The sequence below is a fragment of the Mesoplodon mirus genome (genome assembly GCF_964341445.2).
Source record: "Mesoplodon mirus genome assembly, chromosome: 4".
Taxonomy (NCBI): domain Eukaryota; kingdom Metazoa; phylum Chordata; class Mammalia; order Artiodactyla; family Ziphiidae; genus Mesoplodon; species Mesoplodon mirus.
Window position 1 is genome coordinate 104,582,499 of NC_138979.1, and position 14,161 is coordinate 104,596,659.

The window sequence follows — 14,161 nt, forward strand, 5'->3', positions numbered from 1 at the left end:
TTTAAAGAGACTACCTCTGTTGCATACATAGGTGTAGGGTGTGGGCCTGCCCAAGCGTGGCCCTGGTTTCTGGCCTCTGCCTCGGAGGGCTCCACCCAGGCCTGGCTCTCCCTCCCAGGGAGGCGCTCCACACGGTGAGAGTCAGTGGCCAGCAGGGCAGAGGAGCAGCCCCTCATCACAGCCCATTCCTGGCTTGGACTCGCTACGCGGGACCCACGTGCCCAGTCCTGGAGCCATGCTCCGCGGGGGCACCCAGCTCCCTGCCAGGGGCAGCCTGGCTCTTGCCAGCTCCTCAGCCTGCCACAGAACACGGCCTCCCCCGGGGCCCGTGCCAGGCCTGAAGCTGGAGGGGCAGCTGGGGGCACCAGGGCCGGGGGCCCTGCCCCACCACTGGCTGAGGCAGGTTTCAGAGAAGGCCGTCCATTGCCCAGTGGTGCTGGGCCGAGGAAAATGACGCCTTGGGAAGAATGGGCAGGGCGGTGAGTGAGGCGGGGTCCTGGGGGCGGGGCCCATGGCAACCACTCCAGAGAAGGGGCGACTGCGGCTCCTCAGCGTGGGAGGGTCACTCCTTGTGCAGGCACCACACCAACGTCTGGCCCACCCCTGTCATGCTCAGCACACGGAAGCCCCTGCGCTCCAGCTTGTCAAGGACTATTCGAGGAGGGTCATTGACGTAGTACTCACAACTGCGAAGAGAAGGAGGGTGGCGTGAGGGAGTGCACAGCACAGCCCCGTGTACCAAGCTAGTATCTGCTGCAGACTAGGCCTGGTCAGGAGTACTCCTAACAGGGACTGACGTTTGCTGGGTGCCTTCTGGGTGCCAGGGTGAGTACACATTCCCTGCCCCTCATCTACTAAGCTCTTTGCATCATCTCATTTATTCCTCCCAACAACCTAAGGAAGGTACTGTTATTGTTCCCATTTTATAAGTGAGAAAAGAGAGGAGTAAAGCAGCTTTCCCAACGTCATCCAGAGAGTAGAACCGGCATGAGTCTGACAACAGCTCCATGTGCCCTGGGCCACTGCCCATTCAGCAGGAGCGGCCTGCTCTCCCTGGGACCCTCCCCCAGGCCTCTGCCCTCTTGCTGCCTGGCTGTCCTGCAGTCGTGGAGCAATAAGTTTGGCCCCCAAGAGCTCCTGGCTCTGAGTGCCACTCCCTAGGATGGAGAATGCTTGGTTTCCCTTCTTTCAGGGTTAATTGATTCTGAAGGGCCATCAGGTAGATAAAGGGCTGAAGCCCCAGACTGGGCATCTGAGAGACAAAAGCCTTATGGCAAAGGGATGGGGTTGGCTTCTGCCCTCCAACCCTGACCAGGGGGCTACGGCCAGCTCGCCTCCTCTTTCCCTTCTTCTAACTGGGGTGCACTCTGGTGACCCTTCTCAGGAGTTTGAGCCTGTGTAGCCAGAGTTCTCCCTGCCTACGGCAGGAAGGGGTGAGGGGCAGAAAAGGAAGCATCAATCACTGTTTAGACTTGGGGCTGGTGTGAAGGATGCCAAGGGAGGTGGCTAAGTCCCCAGGCAGTAGCTGAACTGGAAGCAGGACCCAGGCTCCCTTCTCCCTGTTTCTAGGGCTGAGCTTTGTTACTTAGCCATCTCTTCAAGACAGAAGCCTTTCTCTGTGCTTGTCTTTGCCTTGATGGGATCCAGTTTAGAGATGAGAGGGCAGGGCAAGGAGCAGTCCACTTACAGAGTCCTATACTCATGGAACCAGACTCTGTCCTGGGACTTTGTCCAGGGGCTCCCTTGTGAAGGGAGGGCCAGTGGGAAAGCTCTCAGAGAAAGCCTACAGAGGACAGATCCCCAGGATGCAAGCAGAGGGGTCCTGAGGCTAGGCAGTGGCATTGTCCTGTTGTGTAAAAGGAACAGAGACAGGTCTAGGGGCTGGCAAGGAGAAGATCCTTAGGAATGCTACTACTTACAAGTTGTTTCCCAGGACGCTTCTTTTTGAGGCCCCCAGATGCCGCATCAGTTCTGGATCAGAGTGCTCATCGCCCACCATGGTGGGGCCCACCTCCTGCAAGGTAAGTCACAGCGGCTGCTTGGCTGGCTGCCAGGTAGAGGTGAGTGGTTTCGCCTCTCCTTCCTCCCCCGCCTGCTGGCTCTGAGCCCGCTTCAGTTAAAGACTGGAGGGAGAGGAAAGGAATCTTGGGGGCTAAACACAAGCTGGGAAGGGGTGGAGTCCATCAGTGAGCAGGCTGAGCCATGTGGGGCCTCCCTGCACCCTCTAGGCCGGGCTGGGCAATGCCCAACTACTGGCACCTTCATGCCAGGCACCACTGCCTATATCTGTGTATCAGAATCACCTGGAGAACAGAGAAATGAGAACATATGTCCACACAAAAACTTGCACACGAATGTTCACAGTAGCATTATTCATAATAACCAGAAAGTGGAAACAACCTAAATGTTTGTCAACTGATCAGTGGATAAATAAAATGTGGTATAGCCATTCAATGGAATTTTATTTGACAATAAAAAGGAACGAGTATTGATGTGTGCTACAATATGGATGAACCTTGAAAACATCACGTAAGTCAAAGAGGCCAAAGACCACATATTACAACGAAAAGTAGACGGGTGGTTACCTAGTGCTGAGGGGCCCGGGGGAAATGAGGAGTGACTGCTAAGGACAGGGTATGGGTACAGGGTTTCTTTTTAAGGTGATAGAAATGTTCTAAAATTGCCTATGGTGATGGATGCACCACTCTGAGCAAGCTAAAAAACAAAAACAAAAACAAACCCCATCACCATTGTATTGTACACTTTGGTGAATTCTGTGGTGATATGTATTATAACAATGGAACTGTTATTTTTTAAAATTGCTTGAGGAGCACTGAATTCCCAAGCCCCAGGCTTCCAGAGTGCTTCCGGAGGTCTGGGAAGGGGTCCAGGAGTCTACATTTTAACAACTGCACAGCTGACTGGTTCTTAAACCACTTAAACCACTGTCCTGTGGCACTGCCGAGACCTCTCCTGCCCAGTGGTGAGCCCATCTGTTATTTCCTGCATCCCAAGGGAGCTGTGTACCCTCTGATGGATCACCCAAGCACTGGGGAGTGGGAAAGGGCAGAGGAGCATCCTGCTACCCAGGTTGGGGACCCGGTCATATTATTCTGAAGCCAAATGGGGACTCATGGAGCAACCAGCACCTTCTTTTTGCAGAGGAAACTGCGCCCAGGGAAAGGGGCGTGGTTTCTGACTGTTGAATGGTGTTCTCCCATCTCTAACCCCATGGGCTGTCTCGGGTTCTTTCTTCTCTTCCTTTTCTAAGGTCTCAGGAGAGCTCTTCCTGGAAGTGCCTAAGGGTGCAGCTAGTGGGCCACTCGGCACAGGGGTCTTGGCGTCTTAGCACATCCTTTAACAAACCTCTCTCCCTCAGGTTAGTCCACTCCCACTCCCCACTCCCTGGCAGAGTGGCTCTGTGTGGGGGCAGTGGGTGCTGCACATGTGAGACCAGGACTTCCTGGGTCCCTCCCGAAGGCTCCGACCTCCCGCAGGCAGGTAGGACCGGAGCCACAGGCGCCCGGAGCTCGCTGGGTGGTGGGGACGCACTCACCTGGCCCCCTTCGCGGCGCTGGAGTCGCCGGGCCGCCAGAGCTCTCTGAGTCCCTGGATCCAGGCTGAGTCCAAGACCCAGCCTCCCTCCCGGCCCAGGGGGGCGTGTTCCGGGCGGCTTCCGGGTCCGGCCACGCGCGGGCGTCGCCCGGGAGGGAGGCGCCAAGATGCGGTCTGCAGCGCCCCCCCACCCCACCCCCCTGACCCGGGCCGAACGCCAACTCCCAGGGATGGCCAGCGGGTACTTACCATGCGGATCTGGGTGCTGATGAGCAGGTAGGGCATGGTGCGCGCGTCCCGGTCAGGATCTCTCCCTAGACTTTGGGCCCGGCGCAGATGCCAGCCCCTCGGGCTCCGTAACTGCGACTGGCCTCTTGGAGTCCAGTTACTCCTGCTCTGGCCTCCGGCTGCGCCAATCCAGCAGCTCCTGGCCCGTTACCGCCTCGGCCGGCCAATCGGGAGCTGGCGCCCGTGACACGCCCCGGAGCTCGGAGATTCGAGACCCGCCCCCAGCGCTAGGGCAGCGTCCTGGGACCCTTGGTGCCCGCCGCCGCTTCCGCGGGTCGTCCGGCGGCGAGGCGGGGTCTGTGTTGGGCGCGGGGGGGCCGGGGTGCCGCTCCCCCAGTCCTGGACCGGAGACCGGGGTGGCCCGCCGGGCTCTGCTGGCTGCGGCGGGCCGTGGCGCCCTGCGCGCGTGTTGACTTTGCGCCCTGTTACTGCAACACCTTCAGTAACAGGTTCCAAAGTCCTCCTGGTCCCCGCCCCCTCCCCTGTGAAGCAGAGCAGGGTGCAAACGGCTACCCCACTGAGGCCTCCCAAGCTCCTGCCCACCCCACCCAGGGACGCCTCTAAAATGTTTAGCGGATCCCCACTTCTCGGCCCAGAGATTCTCCAGAGATTCCTTCAGCGCGCGGGAGACAGGCAGGAGACCCCTCGGGTGCACTGAGCTTTCCCGCCTTCCCGACCGTAATTCCTAGTACAGCGGCGGAACCGTGCATTTCTGTAGCCTTGTAGGTAAATCTGTAAAGGAACTGAGCGCTTGGCTGAGTGCCAGGCCTGGAGAGACTTAAACCAACGGAATCTGGCCGTCGGTTCAGAGAGCTTCCGGCGAAGCTGGAGAGACTCAGCGCACATGTAAGAGCTCACAAGGCAACACCTGGGGGCAAAAGAAACTTCCACGCACCAGCCACCAAAGAGAGTGCAGCGAGTTCACCTCCACGCGTCCACGCCTTCATCTGAATGTATCAAAGTCTGACAACTCAACATTCTTTATCTGCCTTGCTGTGACTGATTCTTTAAAAAGAAAGCAAGACAGTGGGATGAATTGGGAGACTGGGACTGACATACATACATTAATATGTATAAAATAGATAACTAACAAGAACCTGCTGTATAGCACAGGGAACTCCAATGTACAGTAGAAACTAACACAACATTGTAGAACAACTATACCCCAATAAAAAAATAAAAAAATAAAATACTTGGAGCAAAAAAAAAGAAAAAGAAAAAGAAAGCAAGACAAAGCCAGCTTGTAACCTTCCCTCCCAGGCTCTTGAAAAATCTTCACTTCACTGAAGGGCACGCTCTGTGCCTCCAGCACTTTGACCCATGTGGAGAAAGGTATAAGGGAAATAGGAAGTTGTAATCCTAAAGGATCCTTACTGGTCTAATTTATTTTTCTGTACTCTCTGTCCCTATCCTCAACCTCCAGGACTAACAGTTTAGCTAGAGAGATAAGACATGTTCAAGATTAACAAAGGATTTGTTAAACTGACAAACGATTAATGCCCAGGACATATAAAGAACTCTTACAAATTAGTGAGAAAAAGATAAATCAATAGAAGAAACATGGGCAAATGACTCAGGCACTTTTCAAAAGAGAGAGTGGAAATGACCAATAAACTTATAACATGATGTTCAATATCATTAGAAATCCCAGAAATGCATATTAAACCAGTGAGATACTGCTTTACAGATTTGCAAAAACTAAAAATGTGTGAGCATCATGTATTGGTGAAGACGTCTAACAACTGAAACATTACTGTGGGGATTGCAATTGTTATGACGGATACAATCACCTTGGAAAACAAGTCGGCATCGTCCAGTAAAGCTTAAGACATGCATCACTGTGACCCACCAAACCTCTCCTAGATAAACCTAGGAGAACTCACCGACCGCGTCAGGATACACACACAAGAATATTTTTTTAAAAAAGAAAGAAAGAATATTCATAATAGCACTGTTTGTAACTAGCAAAAAACTGGAAACAGTCTTTATGGCCAACAAAAGTGGAGTTTTTGGTTGATTCATACAATGGAAACTATAGCAACGAAAATGCTGAATGAAAAAGCAAATCTTGGAAAAATACAGAATAATTCTATTTACCTAAAGCTCACAAACATGCAAAATTAAACAATATATGGTTCGGAGATAAAGACATGCGTGGTGAGATTAAAAAGAAAAGGAAATGATAAATGTAATATTCAGGGTAGTGGTTACCTCTGAGAAAAGGAAAAGGGATGGAGTGGAGACAGACATGCAGGGTTTTGTGTTTTGATTGGAGTATAATTGCTTTACAATGTTGTGTTAGTTTCTGCTGCACAGTGAAGTGAATCAGCCATACGCATACACACATCCCCTCCCTCTTGGACCTCCCTCCCCCGGCATCCCACCCAAGTAGGCCATCACAGAGCACCGTGCTGAGCTCCCTGTGCTATATAGCAGGTCCCCACTAGCTATCTATTTTACACATGGTAGTGTATTTATGTCAAACCTAATCTTCCAATTCATCCCACCCTCCCCTTCCCCACCCTCCGTGTCCACATGTCCTTTCTGTTCCTGCTCTGTAAATAGGTCCATCTGTACCATTTTTCTAGATTCCACATATATGCGTTAATATATATTTGTTTTTCTCTTTCTGACTTACTTCACTCTGTATGACAGACTCTGGGTCCATCCACATCTCTACAAATTACTCAATTTCATTTCTTTCTATGGCTGAGTAGTATATCATTATATATATGTACCACATCTTCTTTATCCATTCATCTGTCAATGGACACTTACGTTGCTTCCATGTCCTGGCTATTGTAAATAGAGCTCCAATGAACATTAGGGTGCATGTGTCTTTTTGAATTATGGTTTTCTCAGGGTATATGCCCAGTAGTGGGATTGCTGGGTCATATGGTAGTTCTATTTTTAGTTTTTTAAGGAACCTCCATACTGTTCTCCACAGTGGCTGTAACAACTTATATTCCTACCAACAGTGTAAGAGGGTTCCCTTTTCTCCACACCCTCTCCAGCATTTATTGTTTGTAGGGGTTTTTTTTTCATAAATGAGTGTTTATATTCAAACAATATAATTGCTTATACAGAAAACTCAAGATAAACTCAGTGTACAAGAATACAGGTACAAAAATTACAGAATTATTTATAATAGCAAAAAGAAATTTAGAAACAACTTATATAATACTCAAAAGGTATTTGCTAACTACAATCATAATAAACTCACTCATTAGACAATTATACATTATTGAAAATTAAATATGGATGCTTTTCCTAATCTTGAGCAAAAAATAAATAAGTTGATGAAGGATTCAAATAGTATCCTCCCATGTATATAAAATGGAAAAATATGAAAATTGACACATTTTTTGTTGATATGTATATGTGTAATAAACTTATGAAGGCATGAATGGGAACATAAAAAACAAAATTCAGGGCAGTGGTTACATCTAGGAGGCGGTATAGAGAGTAAGGATGGTGAGATCATGGAAAGTTACCCAGGGACCTTAAATAGTACTGGTACTGTTTTAGTTCATAATCTGGGTAGTGGGTACACAGGTGTTTTTTTGTTTTGTTTTGGTTTTGTTTTTTTTTGCAGTACACGGGCCTCTCACTGTTGTGGCCTCTCCCGTTGCGGAGCACAGACTCCGGACGCGCAGGCTCAGCAGCCATGGCTCACAGGCCCAGCCACTCCGTGGCATGTGGGATCTTCCCGGACCGGGACATGAACCCGTGTCCTCTGCATCGGCAGGCGGACTCTCAACCACTGCGCCACCAGGGAAGCCCAACACAGGTTTTTATTATATTTTTATGGCACCATTTTATGTTTGAAATCGTTCATAAGAGAGCCTTCCCTACAATTCCAGCCTTTTTGGTGAGATTTACAAGGGCTGCAAATATTCTCATGCTCTGGGTGTCTTCTGAGCTGATCTTATCAACATCTCTTCCCCAAATCTCTTTGGCAAGTGTCCTCAAATCTTGTTCATCTCAAGTCTCTGATCATTTGAGCAGAAGAGATATCAGGTACAGTCTGTGATTTGGTGTCAATTAATACAATGGACCATGCCTCCTTTCTTTCTCATGCCACCCTGTGATTCCAGGACGCTTGTATTCTGGTAAGGGAGAAACAAAATATAAATTTGTTTTGGATTCAGAGCTTAAACATTATTCTGTAGGACAGCACTCCAAACTCTAAAAGTCATTCCCTGCTGTTTCCTAAATTGGGTCTTCAGTTGTCCAGTTTATCATTCATTTTATAAGAGCAGCTGCTTCTGTGTTATAGGCCAGTGAATTCCATAGGCAACAGTCCACGTTTCACTTTTTTAGGAAAAGATTTAGCCATTGTTTTGGAGTGCATCATTGGGCATTAAAGTAATTTGTAAATTTGCAGACAGGCAGGGATATCATATGCAAATTCAGAATAAAGTTCATGCCTGTGTGGGTATCGCAGCCTCACAATGATGGAAGGAAGCCACAAATAGTCATCCTTCTCCACATAGCTGGCTGGTTTGCAGTACCAGGGAAGATACACAGTATTGGGCTCTGCTGTTGGCAGTTTGGGCCCTCAGGCGTTGTATTGACCAGATCATATTGGTTGGGGGAAGTCCATGTGATTCAGCCCATGAATGACCTTCGTCTTATACATTAGATTCTCTTTGTTCATGAACCCATTGCACAAACAGCAGATGGTTAGGGATGTTCTCAACATCTGTAGAATGGGCCATTCTGTCCATTTGATTATTGAGATTCCTCTGCTCTGAATAACCTTTGGTGAGACTTTGCATGGGATAGATTTCATCTTCCACCCCTGTGCCCATTCTGAGAGGTCTATTTGCATAGCTCTTCTGCAGAAATCCTTGTCATCAGTCATCTAATCTTATTCTTTTGAAATTCCTGAGCATCAAGCAATGCCCATGAATCTTGTTTGTAGATTTTTTGATGATGGCCATTTAGACTGGTGTGAGGTGATACCTCACTATAGTTTTGATTTGTATTTCTCTAATAATTAGTGTTGTTGAGCATATTTTCATGTGCCTCTCGGCCATCTGTATATCTTCTTTGCTGAACTGTCTATTGAGGTCTTCTGCCCATTTTTTCATTGGGTTGTTCGTTTTTTTTATATTAAGCTGCATGAGCTGTTTATATATTTTGGAGATTAATCCTTTCTCTTGCTTCGTTTGCAAATATTTTCTCCCATTCTGTGGGTTGTCTTTTCGTCTTGTTTATGGTTTCCTTTGCTGTGCAAAATCCTTTACGTTTCATTAGGTCCCATTTGTTTATTTTTGTTTTTATTTTCATTACTCTAGGAGGTGGGTCATAAAAGATTTTGCTGTGATTTATGTCAAAGAGTGTTTTTCCTGTGTTTTCCTCTAAGAGTTTTATGGTGTCTGGTCTTACATTTGGTATTTTTTTAAATTTTATTCATTTATTTATTTTTGGCTGCATTGGGTCTTTGTTGCTACATGCGGGCTTTCTCTAGTTGCAGTGAGTAGGGGCTACTCTTCATTGTGGTGCACGGGCTTCTCACTGCAGTGGCTTCTCTTGCTGTGGAGCACGGGCTCTAGGTGTGTGGGCTTCAGTAGTTGTGGCTCGGCAGCTCCAGAGTGCAGGCTCAGCAGTTGTGGCGCATGGGCCCAGTTGCTCTGTGGCATGTGGGATCTTCCCGGACCAGGGATTGAACTTGTGTCCCCTGCATTGGCAGGCGGATTCTCAACCACTGCGCCACCAGGGAAATCCCTACATTTAGGTCTTTAATCCATTTTGAGTTCATTTTTGAGTATGGTGTTAGGTAGTGTTCTAATTTCATTATTTTACATGTAGTCGCCCAGTTTTCCCAGCACCATTTATTGAAGAGACTGTCTTGTCTCCATTGTATATTCTTGCCTCCTTTGTCATAGATTAGGTGACCATAGGTACGTGGGTTTATCTCTGGGCTTTCTATCCTGTACCATTGATTTATATTTCTGTTTTTGTACCAGTACCATATTGTCTTGATTACTGTAGCTTTGTAGTATAGTCTGAAGTCAGGGAGCCTGATTCCTCCAGCTCTGTTTTTCTTTCTCAAGATTGCTTTGGCTATTCGGGGTCTTTTGTGTTTCCATACAAACTGTAAAATTTTTTGTTCTAATTCTGTGAAAAATGCCATTGGTAATTTGATAGGGATTGCATTGAACTTGTAGATTACTTTGGGTAGTATAGTCATTTTCACAATATTGGTCCTTCCAATCCAGGAGCATGGTATCTCTCCATCTGTTTGTGTCATCTTTGATTTCTTTTATCAGTGTTTTATAGTTTTCTGAGTACAGGTCTTTTGCCTCCTTAGGTAGTTTTATTCCTAGGTATTTCATTCTTTTTGTTGCGATGGTAAGTGGGATTGTTTCCTTAATTTCTCTTTCTGATCTTTGGTTGTTAATGTATAGGAATGCAAGAGATTTCTGTGCATTAATTTTGTATCCTGCAACCTTACCCAATTCATTGATTAGTTCTAGTAGTTTTCTGGTGGCATCTTTAGGATTTTCTATGTATGGTATCATGTCATCTGCAAACGGTGAGTTTTGCTTTTTCTATCCCAATATGTATTCCTTTTATTTCTTTTTCTTCTCTGATTGCCATGGCTAGGACTTCCAATACTATGTTGAATAGTAGTGGCGAGAGTGGACATTCTTGTCTTGTTCCTGATCTTAGAGGAAATGCTTTCAGTTTTTCACCATCGAGAATGAATTTTGTTGTGGGTTTGTTGTATGTGGCCTTTATTATGTTGAGGTAGGTTCCCTCTATGCCCACTTTCTGGAGAGTTTTTATTATAAATTGGTGTTGAATTTTGTCAAAAGCTTTTTCTGCATCTATTGAGATGATCATATGGTTTTTATTCTTTTTAAAATTATTTATTTATTTATTTTTGGCTGCATTGGGTTATCGTTGCTGCACATGGGCTTTCTCTAGTTGTGGCGAGCGGGGGCTCCTCTTCTTTGGGTGCGTGGGCTTCTCTCACTGAGGTGGCTTCTCTTGTTGTGGAGCACGGGCTCTAGGTGCGCAGGCCTCAGTAGTTGTGGCGTGCGGTCTCAGAAGTTGCAGCTCGCGGGCTCTAGAGCACAGGCTCAGTAGTTGTAGCACACGGGCTTAGTTGCTCCGCAGCAACTAATGTGGCTTCTTCCCAGACCAGGGCTCGAACCCGTCTCCCCTGCATTGGCAGGCGGACTCCAAACCACTGCGCCACCAGGGAAGCCCCTGGTTTTTATTCTTTAATTTGTGAATATGGTAAACAGACCAATCACAGGTAATGAAATTGAAACTGTAATTAAAAATCTTCCAGCAAACAAAAGTCCAGGGCCAGATGGCTTCACAGGCGAATTCTATCGAAATTTCGGAAAGAGTTAACACCTATCCTTCTCAAACTCTTCCAAAAAATTGCAGAGGGAGGAACACTCCCAAACTCGTTCTGCAAGGCCACCATCACCCTGATACCAAAACCAGACAAAGGTATCATAAAAAAAGAAAATTACAGACCAATATCACTGATGAACATAGACACAAAAATCCTCAACAAAATACTAGCAAACAGAATCCAACAACACATTAAGAAGATCATACACCATGATCAAGTGGGATTTATCCCAGGGATGCAAGGATTCTTCAATATACGCAAAACAACGAACGCAGGGCTCTTAAAAGACAAAAATGATGTTCTGTTTCTTACACTAGGACGGGGGTGCAAAGTGTTATAAATGTACTCAATTTTTATACACGTATTATAAGTATTATTGTAGCTATTAAATATTTTATAAGAACAATTTTTTTAAAAGTGTCAAGCGTATTAGAGGTTAGACACAAGAGGTAAGGCCACCATCCCAAGGCATGTGTCGCCTCTCTTGAAAGAACTAGGTACATAAGACTCTCGTGTTCTGGGCAGAGAGCAGGACAGGGGTTTGGGGTCTGCTCCACTCTCTTCTCTCAGGCTGGGCCGTTGAGGGGTGGGGAGGAGACAGGAGGGCACTGCCTATCTCAGACTGCCAGGGATTTATTACATTTGCAAAACTGGTCTGCAGATGCAGCATAAGATAGAGCGCTCCATCCAGAATCACCCAGCCCACGGCTGATTCCCCTGGCAGATGCATGCACACCAGATAACATCTCTAATATCCAGGAGGAAATGAATTCCCCTACTTGGTTTTCCCATCTGGCCTCGCCCCTTGCCGCAATCAGTTTATCTGGCAGATCTCCCTTCCCTGTAAAAAGAGGAGAAATTGTTCTTCTACAACTCAGCTTTCATTATGAAAATGAAACTGTGCCCACAGTGTTAACAGAGGTTTGTGACTAGCAGAAATTCTTCAGCCAGTTTTACAGAACAACAGATAAGGAACAGCTTGTTAAAAACCCCTCTGCTTGTAAACTACCGTCACTGATTAAGCTAGCTTTAATTTGTTTTTTTTCCTCTCTTTAATTTCATACCCTCCAGGCATCGCATAGCCTGGGTAATATATCACAAGACTCCTTAACCACCCCTACAGATAACACTTCTGAAGTATGGGTCGCTATAGTAACAGGGGCTTAAGTTGTTTTTTCAGAACTTTGAATCAGCTCTTGGTCAGTTCAATCTGGCTAAGACTGGTTGGGACCACTGACCCTAAAGCTGGGCCCTCACAGGTGTCCAATGAACAACCTTTTGACATAAGAGGGCCAAAAGTCCACTCTCAGATCACACTAAGCCCCTCCATTTTTGAACATGCATCCCATGAAGAAGCATATAATCCAGATACGCCTGCGCAAAACACCACTTACGTCACCTTTCCCTACCTCTAATCACCTTTCCCCACCTCTAATCACCTTTCCCCATGCCTAAGTCTACACTACTTCTTTTTTTTTTTTTTTTTTTTTTTTTTTGCTGTACGCGGGCCTCTCACTGTTGTGGCCTCTCCCGTTGCGGAGCACAGGCTCCGGACGCACAGGCTCAGCGGCCATGGCTCACGGGCCCAGCCGCTCCGCGGCATATGGGATCCTCCCAGACCGGGGCACGAACCCGTATCCCCTGCATCGGCAGGCGGACTCTCAACCACTGCGCCACCAGGGAGGCCCTACACTACTTCTTTATCCCATAAATAGCTCAAGCCTTCAGAGAGGCGGATCTGAGATTTGTTCTCCCGTCTCCTGGCTTGGCTGCCGTGTGAATAAATTATTTTTCTGCCGCAAACCTCTGTGTCTCAGCATTTGGCTTGCCACACGTTGCGCAAACAAACCTGGTTTGGTAACAAAAGCATTGTCAGTGTGGCAGGGGCTGGATATTGGTCATTTCTTATTTTCTTCTTTTCTCCATTCAACTTTTATGGATGGCTTTTGCATTAGAGCTCTGCTAGGCATAGGGGATGAATCAGGCATGAACTCTATCCTGGAAGAGTGAGCAGCCCAGTGGGGTAGACAGACTAGAAAGCAAATAATCATGGAACCAAGTGTAATAGAGGTAAACAAGCCTCAAGAGCAAAGAAAGATAAAAAGATTAATTCCACTAAGATGGTGGTCTGGGAAAGTTTCCCAGAGGAAACGGGTTTTTATTCCCTCTAAAGTTAATATTTTTTCTTATTAGAAAAGAAATACATGCTTATTTCAGAAAAATGAGGAAAAATATGGAAAAGATATTAAAAACATTCCTTTCTCACCACCAAGACAACATAGTTAATCTCTTAGTGTATCACAAGAGGTACTAATCAAACCGAGTCCTTAAAAATGAGCAGGAGGTATTGGTAAAGTTCTATTCCTTAGGCGGTGGGATGGGTACCTCATTGCTTTTCAGTGATTCATTGCAATGTACCTATGCATCAAATGTACTTTTTAATTATTAATTAATTAATTAATTTTTGACTGTGTTGGGTCTTCATTGCTCCGTGTGAGCTTTCTCTAGTTGCGGTGAGCGGGGGCTACTCTTTGTTGCGGTGCACGGGCTTCTCATTGCAGTGGCTTCTCTTGTTGCAGAGCACGGGCTCTAGGCACGCGGGCTTCAGTAGTTGTGGCACACGGGCTTAGTTGCTCTGTGGCATGTGGGATCTTAGTTCCCTGACCAGGGCTTGAACCCATGTCCCCTGCATTGGCAGGTGGATTCTTAACCATTGCGCCACCAGGGAAGTCCTCAAGTGTCTCTTAAATGTGTAAAATATCTCACAATTAAAAAGTGAATAAATAATATCTAGTCAAGGATTTGGGAAGGACTGGTCTAGATATTTCAGCTCCCACTAAACTAAAATTTAACTTTTAGGGAATGCTGATGATAAAATTGGAACCATAGTGCACAAAATCATGTCTTTTTAGTTTCTAAAATTACAAGTTGCATAAA

General features: G+C 46.7%; 1 protein-coding gene across 1 annotated transcript; it reads right to left on the minus strand.

Annotated features, from left to right (window-relative positions):
- Positions 1 to 8: 8 nt before the first annotated feature.
- Positions 9 to 4,195, minus strand: GCHFR (GTP cyclohydrolase I feedback regulator). Its single transcript, XM_082618121.1, has 3 exons — positions 3,805 to 4,195; positions 1,920 to 2,014; positions 9 to 686 (listed from the first exon to the last, which is right to left on the minus strand). Exons 1-3 carry the CDS (start codon positions 3,838 to 3,840, stop codon positions 563 to 565), a joined length of 255 nt encoding a protein of 84 aa, XP_082474247.1. The 5' UTR covers positions 3,841 to 4,195; the 3' UTR covers positions 9 to 562.
- Between the last annotated feature and the right edge of the window lie 9,966 nt (positions 4,196 to 14,161).

Coding starts and splice junctions, on each gene's coding strand:
- GCHFR (XM_082618121.1), bottom strand. CDS start 3,840: ATGCCCTACCTGCTCATCAGCACCCAGATCCGCATG. Junction 2,015..3,804: donor TCAGCACCCAGATCCGCATG/GTAAGTACCCGC, acceptor CTTACCTTGCAG/GAGGTGGGCCCCACCATGGT. Junction 687..1,919: donor AGCGTCCTGGGAAACAACTT/GTAAGTAGTAGC, acceptor TTCTCTTCGCAG/TTGTGAGTACTACGTCAATG.